This window comes from Rhinopithecus bieti, unplaced genomic scaffold (genome assembly GCF_001698545.2).
Source record: "Rhinopithecus bieti isolate Rb0 unplaced genomic scaffold, ASM169854v2 scaffold_11744, whole genome shotgun sequence".
Lineage (NCBI taxonomy): Eukaryota > Metazoa > Chordata > Mammalia > Primates > Cercopithecidae > Rhinopithecus > Rhinopithecus bieti.
This window is the reverse complement of record NW_016807094.1, coordinates 961,030-974,803: the sequence shown is the minus strand read 5'-3', so window position 1 is coordinate 974,803 and position 13,774 is coordinate 961,030. Positions and strand designations below refer to the sequence as shown.

At 40.1% G+C, this 13,774-nt stretch overlaps 1 protein-coding gene across 3 annotated transcripts; it reads right to left on the bottom strand.

Moving 5' to 3' along the window:
- Positions 1-6,848: 6,848 nt before the first annotated feature.
- LOC108534692 (keratin-associated protein 4-12) lies at positions 6,849-13,538 on the bottom strand. 3 transcript variants are annotated; one of them, XM_017880165.1, is made up of 3 exons: positions 13,328-13,538; positions 11,817-11,836; positions 6,849-7,817 (listed from the first exon to the last, which is right to left on the bottom strand). In XM_017880165.1, exons 1-3 carry the CDS (start codon positions 13,536-13,538, stop codon positions 7,383-7,385), a joined length of 666 nt encoding a protein of 221 aa, XP_017735654.1. In that variant the 3' UTR covers positions 6,849-7,382. The 3 variants fall into 3 exon arrangements, with proteins under 3 accessions (XP_017735654.1, XP_017735656.1, XP_017735655.1); XM_017880167.1 differs by lacking the exon at positions 11,817-11,836 and having other exon boundaries at positions 6,849-7,773; positions 13,369-13,538; XM_017880166.1 differs by lacking the exon at positions 11,817-11,836 and having other exon boundaries at positions 6,849-7,797; positions 13,393-13,538.
- Between the last annotated feature and the right edge of the window lie 236 nt (positions 13,539-13,774).

Here is a 13,774-nt window from a genome sequence, read left to right as displayed (position 1 = left end):
AGGAAGGAAGGAAGGAAGGAAGGAAGGAAGGGAGGGAGGGAAACCTTAAAGTCGATCTGCAAACTACAGAGTTCCTAAGTTCTCTTTTTTCTCTATTTTCTTTTCTGCCTTCTTTAAATTCTTTAAATCTGCTCTTATTTTCCTATTAAGATAAAAACCAATGTTTGGATACAACAGGTCCTTTGTATGCAAGCTGGTGAATTTGTGTTTATCTCATGGCTAAAGTTCTGAAGTAAAAGCTATAGGATTTGTGTCTGTGTGTGTGTGTATTTAAAAGGCCTTTATAATTTTTATAATTTTATGTTTAATTGGCAATTAAATCCATTTTAATTTCCCTCTAGCACCACCAGACTTTATTCTCTCTGTACTTTATGATATAAATTTTGCTATTTCATTTTTCCTTGAGTTGTTTCCTTTAATATGCAAACTTAAGGCTATTTAGCTGACAACTCCATAGGGGAGTAAAACAGGTTATTGAGAATTTGGAAGTCTAAGATAGGGAAAAAAGCACCTTAAGAATCTATAAGAGGTACTTCTATCAGCATGCCTACTATGTCTATATATTTGTGTGTTGTATACACAATGTCTCACTACCAAAAATTTATAAAAGAGCTCTAATTAATTGACTTAAAAAAAGCACTTGGATCAAATACTTTATCAGGAACAAAGAAAAGACTAGTTCAATGTTTTCTCAAGTTTATGTAACTTAAGTAAAATCTTTAATAAATAAGCTAGCTTTAAAATTATTGATACAGTAATATTAGACATGTCTTAAGAATTTCCAGCATGCATTTTTGTTTGCATTTATTAATTAAGCAATTTCAAGCTTATCCCTGTCAAATACTATAAGGTGTCCAAATTTGGCATGGGGTCCCAAAACTGTAATAGAATGATCTTTGATTGTGTTATCTTTAATAAATAAGACATTGATATTGGTTTAATAAAAACAGTCACATCTTGAATTTAGTCAGATTGCTGTAACTTCTAATCTTGTGGCTTTTGGTGGTCTAGTCCATGGCCAGTAAGATTTGTTTTGGGAATGAACTGTTATAATCTTTGTTTCAAAGGTAAACTAGAAACTATGTTCCTCTCAAAGTATATTTGGCCTGTGCCCAGGATTGAACAAGAACAGCTTGGAGGATAGAAGCAAGATGAAGTCAGTTAGGTCAGATCTTTTTCACTGTCTCAGTTATAATTTTCCTATGGCAGCTCCATAACTTTAAATGATGACTATTGTAGTTTTCATAAATAATCTAGGTAAACAATTCCTTTTTAAAAAGGTGAACAATTGTTGTCTAATTCAATGCCTATTTAAAGGTTATGTATAAAACAAGGTAAAAGGAACCAGGAAATAAGAGAGATGTAAAGAAAGTTATTTTAAAAAAGGGGGGGGTAAAGAGGATTCTTTTTGGTAAGAAAGCTTAAGAGAAATAATTTCATATGAGAAAGACTCTTGTATGGTAAATTTAGACCTAGAATAAAATGACTGATTGTTTAAGAAAGATGGATGTTCAAAACAAACCAGAAAGTCCAAGCATATCATGGTCTGTAAAAGTCACATTAAGAGGATTTATTTCAAAAAAAATCAAAAAACTTTTATATGATCAAGTTGTCTAAAATTAAAGGGCAATGATAATGGTCTTCCTGAAGATTGGGCTTGATGTTAAAAAAAAACGCTTACTACATAATTAGTAAGAGTGATGAGATTTTCTTAAGGGATTAATTTACTCTTAATAAATTACAGGAGATTTTAATTGTTTTAACCTAAAATTAAACTATTTACTTGTTCTTTTCTCTCCCCTTCAACTCGTTTTCAGCTCATATAAGTTCTTTTCCTTAAGTTCTGTTTGTTGTGGCCCGATGCTAACAACGTTTTCTAAAAGTCTAAAGAAAATGTTTTCTTCCAATGTAATATTCTGTGCAGTGCAGAAGGTCTTTTATTTTGCTTTTTGGTAATTGACCTAACAGATTTTATGGTTTATTGAAACAATTCCTATGCCATTATTATTGGTTTGCTTAGGAAAAAGAAACTGAGATAATTTTTTAAAAATTAAGGTTATTACATTCATGTATATTTCTGTATGCACTTTGAAAGTACCTGTGACATTGAGTTACAGGCCTTTGACTCCTGGGTCTAAAAAGGACACCAAGATCTGCTATATCTTAAACACTGACAGCAATTAAAACCTCATCTTCAGACCTGGTAGAAGATGCCAATGAAAATAAACTGCATTCCTGAGACATAAGGCCAGAAATCAAAGCTATTCAACTCCTCAAGGCTCAGGAGCTACCACAGAAGAGGTAGGCACGTGAGATTGTAAGGGCTGATTTTGAGAGATAAAATAAGTTCAGTTTCTCTACAAATTAATAACTGAGGTCAAAGGCACACTGATGTGATACCAACATATGGGCTCCTGTGTCAGATTAACAAGGTTTTTTTGAAGTGTTAACTAACCCCTTAAGAAAGGTTATAAAGCTTATAAAAGGCTTATGGAAGTTATATCTTATGGTCAAGATTAAAATTTTATAGGTTGTTTATAAAATTTTGAAGAAGAAATTTAATTGGGTTTAATGCTGTTTTATTTGGGTTTCTTGTTTGAAAAATTGACTTATTTTATGATGACCTGTCGTATCAAGTTTTTTAAACCTTTGATATTTGACAAACTTTCCAAAATCAAATTATAAGTTATGTGTTTTTTTGACCTAATTAATCCTTTAAGATATTAGTTTCCCTCAAGTCCAAAATGAAATAATTTGATTTATTTGGTATAAAAATTATACAGGAAGCATTGTCAAATATAAAATGGTGTTTGGTTTTCTTTGGGCTGTATTTGTATAAATATGTCATTGGTATGTGCACCAAAATTATGGGAAACTCCTATAATTCTGATATGACATGGCGTACATTAACAGTAATAATTATAATTGCTATATTAAATTATGTGTGCATAGTACTAACAAATTTTCTTGTCAATTGTGCCTTGGACTATGGCTGCCCTAAAACTTTTTGTCACCCATGGACAGTTGTTGTCTTGTTTTAGTACTTTTAGGAAGATGGTCTTAAAATCAGCTGTAAAACTCTAACAGGTGTTCTTGAATGCAAGTTTCTAATAACTTTGGAGATTGTGACATGAGAATGGAGGAAAAGCTTTCAGAACTCATGGAGACCTGAAATGTTCATGAATATCAAGCAGAACAGGAATTAACTGCATGAACTGAACTAATAGAAGACCAAAGTAATCTTTTTGACCTTTTGCTTAAAATGTTGCTGATCCTTGTTTTGTTTCTTTCAGTCAAGGAAACTTTTCTTTTGAGTTATTGTCAGCTTTTAACAAGTTAGTATACTCCTATGAAAAATATTTGGAGCATATTTGTTTCTCTCTACCGGATTTTCTCCAGAACTGGAAACTATCTGTGAGTATTCTTAACTTATGGCAATACAGTTATTTGCATAAGTGCAATAAGAATCTGTTTTCATTTGTAACAAGACACAATTGGAGAAATTGGTCATTTTACCAAGGCTTTGACTGGAACGGTTTGCTCTCCTTTAAGGAATCAAACTTGACTTATGGAGTCAATAAAAGCCCCTTGGGAGAACTGGCCTCATACCTTGTCTACACAGTCCCTGTACAGGGTTCCTGACCTATGGTAAGTAAAGCATGTCACTTTCTAACAGTTCCAGGATCCCTAAGTTTATCTTGGAACCTTAAGAGGAGAGGAATTCACCCAATTCATAGGTATTCGATGGTACAAATCCATGGCTAGGCTAAGCTTTCCAAAAGTGTTATTCAAAATTCCTTCTATGGAATAAAGTTCTGACAGGGACAGGGGACAGAGAAATTCTAGGCAGAAAAGGGTAGGTCCCTGACAAAACCCCACCTTCAAGCTGAAAAGCCTGAAACCATGGCCCAAAGGGAGAACATATATCCCTGTTTTCCTGCTTGAAAGTTGCCTTTTTCTAAACCACTCATGGCCCCATCCTGTCCCATCCTGTGCCTGTGAAGACCCCGGACTGAGATGGCAGAGGCAAGAAGCAGCTGGATGTTGGGGACTACAGCTGGACATCAGAGAGAAGCAGCTTGACTTCAGAAGGACAGCTTGATGGCGTAACTTTGGAGAAGAATCCGGCTGGATAGAGCCTAGCTTTGGGGAAGATTACCTACCCACGCCATCCTTTTTCAGCTCCCCTTCCTTTTAAGAGCCGCTTTCATCAGCAACAAAACCCCCCACATTTACCATCCTTTGATTGGTTCATGTGACCTCACTTTTCCTGGACACAAGACAAGAGCTTGGGAGCCAGAAGAGCAGATACAAAAGGCTATCACACTCACCCCCTGCCCTTGCTGGTGGAGGGCAGCGGTCTCACACGAAAAGGTGGAGGGCTCACCGAGCTGTTAACACTTAAGCCATCAGTGGAAGGCAGAGTTAAAAGAGCACTGTAACATGGCCCCTGGGGCTATTGGTGGAAGGCACCCCACTAGATGCTGCTGAGGAGTCCACACAGAGTTTGCTCCTGCCAGGGGCCAAAAGCACTCACTCTGGCTCCTGCACCCATTCACCTGCATGCTTCCTCCCACAAGCAGGGGACTGCAGCAGGTCCGAGTGAGTGAGGTTTGATCCATGGCACTAAAGTGCCGATTCCAGCACTCATGCACTCCAGTTCTTGCCTCATTTGTTTGCATGCTCCCTCCTGCAAGGAGTTGAGAGTGGCAGGCTGAAAAAAATGAGGCACACCTGTCGCAAGTCCCACAAAGGGGTCAGGGAAACATCCTGCTTCAGTTCCATCAAAGCCAATTTAAAAGCTTATGCAAAACAGTTTTTACTGTGGCTGTGCAGTATACATATAATCAGGCCAAGCATAATAAAGCAAATCAGCCCTGCCATGATTTGTCTTTAGTAAAAATGGGAAACCGGAGAGAGAAGAATTATAATCCAAAAACTGATAGTGTACCTGTTGTTAGATTCTAGTCTTGCCTAATGTTTTCCATTTTATTATTTTCTACAGTTTGGACTTAATTCTAATTTTCATGGCTACAAATCTTCAGAAGATTGTTTTCAGTTTTCTTTTCTTCTTCTTTCCCCCATTTTTCCTAATTTGGAGTCACTGAAAACTCAGCTGTGCTTTTGTAAAGCCCTGCGAACTGAAGCTGGACACTTTAAACTTCAGAAGAAAATATTAGCAACCTATTTACGTACACTTTCCTGCCTGCCTACTGATGTATGGACTTCAGAGTAATGTGGCCCGTATTGATTTTCCAGGATTGTTCTTTTGTTTATTTTGTTTTTTCCCTTCCTCCCCTTTTGTCTCTTCATAGGACATGAAACTTCACAACCTGCTAAAAATGAACTTTCCTAATAACTCAGGAATTATCTGTCTAGGAATAAACAATCTTAGCCATGAGATATCAGATGAAACTTGAGACCAGAGACTGGTTTTCTTCTAAAATGCTTTCTCCAAAAGACTTTTAAGAGGAAGAGTGGGGAAACGTGAAAGGAAAATAAACCTTGGGGCCCTGAAATCACCAAGCTAAAGTGGAAAGTCAAGCTGGGAACTGCTTAGGGCAAATCTGCCTCCCATTCTATTCAAAGTCTCCCCTCTGCTCAGTGAGATAAATGCATATCTGATTGCCTCCTTTGGAAAGACTAATCAGAAACTCTAAAGAATGCAACCATTTGTCTCTTATCTACCTATGACCTGGAAGTCCCTCCCCGCTTAGAGTGGTCCCGCCTTTTCGGGACCAAACCAATGTTCATCTTACATATGTTGATTGATGTCTCATGTCTCCCTAAAAGGTATAAAACCCAGCCGTGCTCTGACCCGTTTGGGCACATGTCTTCAGAACCTCCTGAGGCTGTGTCACAGGCGTACAACCCCAACCTTGGCAAAATAAACTTTCTAAATTAACTGAGACCTGTCTCAGATTTTTAAGGTTCACAAGGCCATACTGACTTGTCCCTTGTTTGAAGCCCAGCAGGCACCTTTCACAGCAGGCTCTTTTCACTTGCACCTTTGTGCATCAGCACCTAACTCTTTCGCAAGATAAGGAGCCCTACAGAATACCAGCAGACCACCAGAGGGTTACAAGTCCCTGATACCTAGTACAGCCTGGAAAGAGAGCAAAAGCCCTTTATTCCTGATGTAGCTTCCCCAATCTCCAGCCAATTTGCAACAAAAGCTCAAGAAACTCTTAACTACAAATTCCTTCCTGGGGTGGGGTGTGTGGGAGGGTGGGCAGGGACTTCTCTGGGGTCCTGCATACACAGCTAGGCTCAAGGTTCAGCTCATAGTAACCTTTCCCTCATTTTAATAGTAAAAACAACCACAACAAGAAAAACACCCCTAGGTGGAGATTTTATATGCTAATCATACATGCGATCGGTGTTACACTGTGTGGATACTGAGTACATGTGCCAACCGCAGGTCTGCTTTTGCATACTTGACCTCACCAGTATTTTATGATTATATATGTATAGCTCTCATGAAAGGAATTCCTCTTACAGTACTAACTGCTGTCTCTCCCACTGAGAAGCCCACTCTGTCTCTCAGACAGATATCAGATTGCCATGATATCCTAAGTTCTAAAATCATGGATGAACTTATAAACAGCAATACTGGGGGTTTACCTATCCGAAAGCATTCCATATATCAAATTGAAACAGTGAAAAGCTTCTATTTTATTTTAGTTGATCTGTGACATTGGAGCAGTTTGGCACTATGAGTTCACACCTGAAGTCTTACTTTGGAATCATGCTTTGAGAATCCCCTTCTACTGCATTCCCACCTCACCCATGAATCAGAAAACTCAGTGAAAGTAATCACAAAAAATACAAAAAACAACAATAAAAGATTTCTACATGAAAAGTTTAATAAAATATATTTTGTGAACACAATAAAGAACTAATAAAATAGAAAAATTCTGGCAAACGTCATCAAACAGAGAGGCAAAGAGAGAGCAGGGAGAAAGCGGGAGAGCATGGGAGGCAGAGCCTCCTAGCTTTGCAAGAGGAAAGAATGACTGAAAGGCTGACAGACAAATAATATGTTTGAAAGGGAGATAATGTCTACCTCATTGGGAAGGCTACTCTATCGGCCCAAAATGATTTAAAAAATGAGGAATTTAGAGGACTGGAATAATTTCTTAGCTAGTGAATTACAAATTAATTCACATTTGGTGCCATGACCGGAAGAAAAAGAAAGCAAGGGAGGGAGTTTACAATGAACCAGAATGTTCTCACAGAGTCAGCGGGATGGTGATGGGCTCATTGGAAACAACCCTACTGAATGACATCAACCCCACTCCATGTGTCCTCATAGCCAGCACAGAAGAAGGGTCTGCACTGTGGGCCAGCGGTGAAGGGGGAGGTGAGCCAGGGCAGGGGGCTCAGCAGCAAGAGGAGGCACAGCACAAGGGGCGGGGGCAGGTGGAGATGACACAGGTTGGGCGATAGCAAGTGGTGTGGCAGGAGACTCGGCCACAGACTGGACGCAGGCAGCAGCAGGGGCGGCAGCAGCTGGATTCACAGCAAGAGGGGCGGCAGCAGCTGGAGATGCAGCAGCTGGGGCGGCAGCAGGTGGGCTGGCAGCACACAGACTGGCAGCACTGGGGCCTGCAGCAGCTGGACACACAGCAGCTGGGGCGGCAGCAAGTGGTCCTGCAGCAGGTGGTCTGACAGCAGCTGGGGCGGCAGCAGGTGGGCTGGCAGCACACAGACTGGCAGCACTGGGGCCTGCAGCAGCTGGACACACAGCAGCTGGGGCGACAGCACGTGGTCCTGCAGCAGGTGGTCTGACAGCAGCTGGGGCTGCAGCAGGACTCCTGGCAGAGGTCTTGGCCACAGCCCTGGTCAGAGCACACAGAGCCACAACAGGAGTTGACCATGGTGTCAGAGGGTGAAGGATCTACTTGGGTTTCCAGAACAGTGAAGTTCTTGTGTTTGGAAGTCTCCTGGGTCCATATCCCCTTTATACCCTCCTGAAGGCCCATTGCCACCACGTCATTATTTCCTTGTTATTATTTACCTGCTGGAAAAATTCATCATGTAATTATGTAATTGTGTGTGTCTAGTTAAATACTCCAAAACTGAGAAAATAACCCATTTCCTTTTCCTGCTGTGCTCCTGCGTTTCCTTTGGAAATGCTTCTCATATTTCTTCCTTAGTGGGGGGTCACCTTTGTCCCTGGTCTATGCTGTGTCTTTTACAAAGCGTCTTTTACTGGTCACAGGACTCTCTGACATTTTGTTTTTAATTGTGACTCTCCCTTCTACCTGTCGATTGCTGTCTGCAAATCATGGGGGATGATTTTATAATGTGAATGTATCTTTTGTTGTCCAAGAATGTCCTGGTCAGGTGAAATGTTGGAAAGGGATTAGAAGGTAGGACTCATCTGGGGAAGGAAGTCCCATCTGTACTGAGGATGACTCTGATCCCGTGTGTGCATCTTGGATGGGGGGGTAGATGGTCAGATCCCAACAAGTTCTAAACTCTTTGTCAGATCTTATTCCACAGCCTCCAGCGAAAGTACTTACCCATGACTCACTGCCTTTAAAGGGTAAAAACACATTTTGCTGTATGTCTTACAGTATAGGCATTAAGAGTAGGAAGTTTTTTTTTTTTTTTTTTTTTTTTTTTTTTTTGACAGAGTTTTGCTCCGGAGTATAGTGGCATGATCTCAGCTCACTGCAACCTCCACCTCCTGGGTTCAAGCGAATCTTCTGCTTCAGCCTTCCGAGTAGCTGGGATTACAGGTATGCACCACCACACCCAGCTGACTTTTGTACTCTTAGTAGAGACAGGGTTTCACCATGTTGGCCAAGATGGTCTGGATCTTTTGACCTCGTGATCCACCCGCCTTGACTTCACAAAGTGTTGGGATTGCAGGCGTGAGCCACCATGCCCAGCCTGATTAATCTTTGATCATCAAACTTGCATGATGGATTTTTCATTTACAAAAGCATTTGTTATGTATAAAGAATATTTAGAATTATTAAGCCTTCAATAACATGCATCCAAGATGCTCTACCGGGTACTCTGGGTGTAGAACAGACAAACCCTCACCTTTTTCTTGCAGGTACTTGCATAAGACACTTGGATAGGAAACAGAGTTTGGCAGAAATGAAAAGAATTACAATTATTTTCGTTAAATAACTAAAATAAAAAATGTATAGTATGTAGATAAGTTCCGTACACCCTCAGGGTATGTATATTACTTGTGAAGTATTGATTATATAGGAGGCATTGTATCAAATATCTTATATTTGTTTCATTTTCATGCTTTAATATGACCTTATGAACTAGTTTATATTCTTATTAGTCTTTTAGGGGAATAGTCAAAAGAAGCATTAAAAAGTTAAAGCAAACAAACAGAGAACTTGTCCAAGATTAAAGAGAAAGCCTACTATGTCTTAGTGTAGCCAAGACAGCAGTAAAGAATAAAATTTGCTAAGCTTGCTGAAACTGTTTTATCTTTGGAATGTTTCATCTTTTTTATCCACCCTGCACACTCCTACTCATGTGTCAAGACCCAGTTAAAATATTTCCTCCTCAATAATATCTTTCTTGATAAGCTAACCCATTCATGTATCATAATTTCCTGCCTTGTGCTCATAATTTGATACATTCTACTGTATCATAATTTCCTGCCTTGTGCTCATAATTTGATACATTCTACTGTATCATAGTCATTTACTCCTGTCATTCTACCATATGCAATGCAAATACCCTGAAGGCATGTGCTATGGCATTTATTCTTGTTACCATGATACTCAGCACAGAGAACACTGGTGGTAAATATTTGTTGAGTGAATGAAGGCTTTTTGATGACATAGAGTCATATAAGGTCAGTTAAAAATGTACATATCTTTTGACTTCTGGATAAAAGAGAGGAAAACATTCCAAACAAAGAGATCATAGTTTCATTTCAGGAAGACTAAACTCATTTATGTGGTAGGTAACATGTCACCTGATAAATAACCTATGTGGAAAGTTGTGGAAGTTAACAGTCAATTTGTAGAATGAGACTTGTTTATAGATAATCAGGAATACAGTGTTTAATATGCATGCCTATATTCACGCAGTAAAAAGACAGGAAGGAGGTAAACACCAAATGGTAGGACTGATTCTCCTTTACCTCCTGACTTCCTCATTTTACTCTTATTGATTGATATAACTATTATTTCCAGTTTGATATCAGCCAGCCAAAAATATTTGCTGATCATCTGTTGTCTTAGCTTAAATTCTACCCAATGCAAACCTTGAGAAAAAGACTTGAGTGCACATAATTTATCTGGGGGATGATCCCAGGAAGCACAAGTGAGGAAATGGTGAAAGTAAGACAGGAAAGGTAGAAAATCCCAAGAATGTTTGTCTTAATGGTAGGGCCCCCACCGTGGGCAGCTCGGGACGAACCCCGGGGAAAGGCCTGAAGCTGGAGGCACTTGGCCACCATGATTGCACACCTACAAAATCCTGGAGAGTCAGCTGGGTATTAGTATTAATCATGAGATCAGATAAAATATGAACGTATACTAACTTGTAGACTTTTTATACACTAGCAATAATTCTCTCTAAAATTTAATGGAGAGAAATCACACACCGGGGCCTATCGTGGTGTGTGTATGTGGGGGAGGAATAGTATTTGGAGAAATACCTAATGTAAATGACGAGTTAATGGGTGCAGCACACCAACATGGCACATGTATACATATGTAACCAACCTGCACGTTGTGCACATGTACCCTAGAACTTAAAGTATAATAAAAAAAAAAGAAAAGAAAAATGTGCTCACAATCCTTAAGAGTAAATAGAAAAATATGTAAATAAATCTGCTAAGCCTATATGAAGGAAAGTGTTAACATTTCCTGAAGGATATAAAATAATGTTTGAATAAATGTCAGAACAAGTGATGTGCAACCAAAGCCAGGTTTTCAAATACATACATACATGTGTTACACATGCATTTAATGAGGATGTATCTCAATTTGTAACATTAGGTATTGAATGGGATTGGCAAAGACCATGATGGGAAACTTACTTTTGCTCATATTCTTTTGTAACATCTAAATGTTTAAAGAGCATATATTTGTGTATAAATGATATAAAAATCCTTAGAAAATAATAAGTATGATTTATAAAAATTCATAATTTTTTCTACAGATTCTGTTAAATATATTTTCTGCTCTTTTGTTTACATTCTTATTTCTTTCATGAACTAAAATATTAAAAGTACATTTCAGTCAGTCATCTGAGCTCTCAAATTAGCTATCATGAATTTCACATTGTCCTGGGGGACAGGCAGGGTTCCCCAGGAAGCAGACACTGAGATGGAAAGCAACATGCAGGAGGTTTATTGAAGCATGTTCTTGGGATTAACACTGGGGAGAGGAGGGGAGGGAAGGGGAGGGAAAGGGAGGAGAGGAGAGGGGAGGGAAGGGGAGGGGAAGGGAGGGGAGGCAAGGGGAAAGGGAGGGAAAGGGAAGGGAAGGGGAAATGGAAGGAAAGAGAAAGGGAAGGGAAGGGACAGGAAGGGAAAGGAAATGGAGAGAAAGATCAGTGTTGACACTGAGATAAATGAAACTGCAGGGCAATCTCAGTGGAAGTCTCAGACGAACCTACAGGGAGTTCTGGAGATGAGATGACCCACTAAAGGCATCCCTCTTTGGGGAGAAATGCGAGTCTTTATAGTTTCATCCTAAAAACTGGGCATGACTTTGGACAAAAAGAAACAAAAATCAGTCTCCAGCATACCTATGAGTTTTCACCAGGCGTGCTTCCTTCATTTCCATCACCTGCCTGGCCCTGAAGGTGGTCCCCTCTACATGGCAACATGAACTCCCCACTGAAACTCTGCCAGTCAGAATGAAGCACATCCACTGTGTTTGTGTTGAGGCTTCATTGCACATGACTCAGTAAAAAATACATGGACTGTGCTAAACCACCTATTAGTTGCTTTTACTGGCAAGAAGAAGAAGAAGGAGAAGGAGAAGGAGAAGAAGAAGAAATTGAAAAATGGTCTTTTAAAAGATCACAGCTCTCTTCACAATAGTAAAGACATGGAATCAGTCTAGGTGCTCATCAATAGTGTATTGGATAAAGAACATGTGATATCTTCACACCATGGAATACTACACAGCCATAAAAAAGAATGAAATTATGTCCTTTGCAGCAACATGGATGTGGCTGGAGGACATTATCTTAAGCAAATTATTCCAGGAACAGAAAACCAATATTGCATGTTCTCACTTGCAAATGGAAGCTAAACATTGGGTACACATGGACACAAAGATGAGAACAATTGGGGACTCCAAAAGGGGGGAGAGAGGGAGAGAGGAAGGGCTAAAAATGACCCATTGCTCACTACCTGGTGACAGAATCATTTGTACCCCAAACCTCAGCATCACACAACATGTAACAAATATGAATATGTACTCTTTGATTCTAAAATAAAAGTTGAAATTATTTTTTAAAAGAGAATGAATTGTGTTCAATCTTTCCAAAATGTTTCCCCTGTTGTTACATTCATGGATATTTCATGACTTCAGCTTCACTCTTTTTGTCTAAAGACTACAAAATGACTAACTGATTTGACTAAACCTGAAAAGACTTTTCTAGAAAAAAACTAGGCAGTGATCGATGTCAGTTGACCTCTGTTGAAAGTTTGACTAATGTGTGCTGTCTGCCCTACAGGAGTAGTTAAATGTAATCACCCAGAACCCAAATATAAAACTTTTTAAAAAAGAGAATAACAGTCATATTCAGTTTTCAGTGCCAATAGAATAGAGGTTTATTTTGGTACATAGAAATAACAAGGTGCAAAAATGTTTGTGAAAGACTTTAAGAGAGAGACTTCACTGGACTTCAAGGTCGGAGGCATTAAGATCTGTGGCCCTACAAATGATGGAGGCAGTCTTCAAATTCCTTAGGCTTGATGCATAAATGTCCTGAAGTCAAAGAGGTGGGGGGATGTTGGAGGGCAATTTGTCAGTTTATTAGGAGATTGTCAATGAATTCATTTGGAAGGCAGGGAGTTTGGACAAAATGTAGAATGCAAATACAGAATTTCTAAGGATGAGGCTTGCTTATGGGACACATGTTTGAAAAGAGAGCCCTCATCTGTAGGAAAGGAGGTAATAAGGAACTGGTGTGTTCACGGCAGAGATTTAGCAGCAAGAGAGCGCAGCACAAGGGGCGGGGCAGGTGGAGATGACACCAGGTGGCGATAGCAAGTGGGTGGCAGGAACTCGGCCCACAGACTGGAGCGCAGGCAGCAGCAAGGGTCCGGCAGCCAGCTGGATTCACAGCAAGAGGGGCGGCAGCTAGGTAGTCCTGCAGCAGGTGGTCCGACAGCAGCTGGGGCGGCAGCAGGTGGGCTGGCAGCACACAGACTGGCAGCACTGGGGCCTGCAGCAGCTGGACACACAGCAGCTGGGGCGGCAGCAGGTGGTCCTGCAGCAGGTGGTCTGGCAGCAGCTGGGACGGCAGCAGGTCTCCAGTCCACAACCCTGGTCAGAGCACACAGAGCCACAACAGGAGCTGACCATGGTGTCAGAGGGTGGAGGTTCTCGGTGGGTTTCTAGGAGAGTGAGTATTCTGAGTTTGATCTCTCCTTGCTCTCTCTTTTGCTTTTTATACCCTGCTGAGAGCTACTATGAGCATGTGAATAATCTTGTGGTTTGCACATTACTAACAGAGAAGCAGTTCTTTTTCAGTAAATTAGATAGTTGTGCTTATCTGAAATATTTCTATAAATAGAAAAGGCACCATTTCCTTTTCCTGT

Excerpts from the sequence above, each read along its gene's own strand:
- LOC108534692 (XM_017880165.1), bottom strand. The coding sequence starts at position 13,538 with ATGGTCAGCTCCTGTTGTGGCTCTGTGTGCTCTGACCAGGGTTGTGGA. Across the intron at positions 11,837-13,327 it reads CTGCTGTCGGACCACCTGCT|TGGGGAGTTCATGTTGCCAT; the intron begins GCAGGACTACCT and ends GCAGAGTTTCAG. Across the intron at positions 7,818-11,816 it reads TGGGGAGTTCATGTTGCCAT|GAGTCCTGCTGCAGCCCCAG; the intron begins GTAGAGGGGACC and ends GACCTCTGCCAG.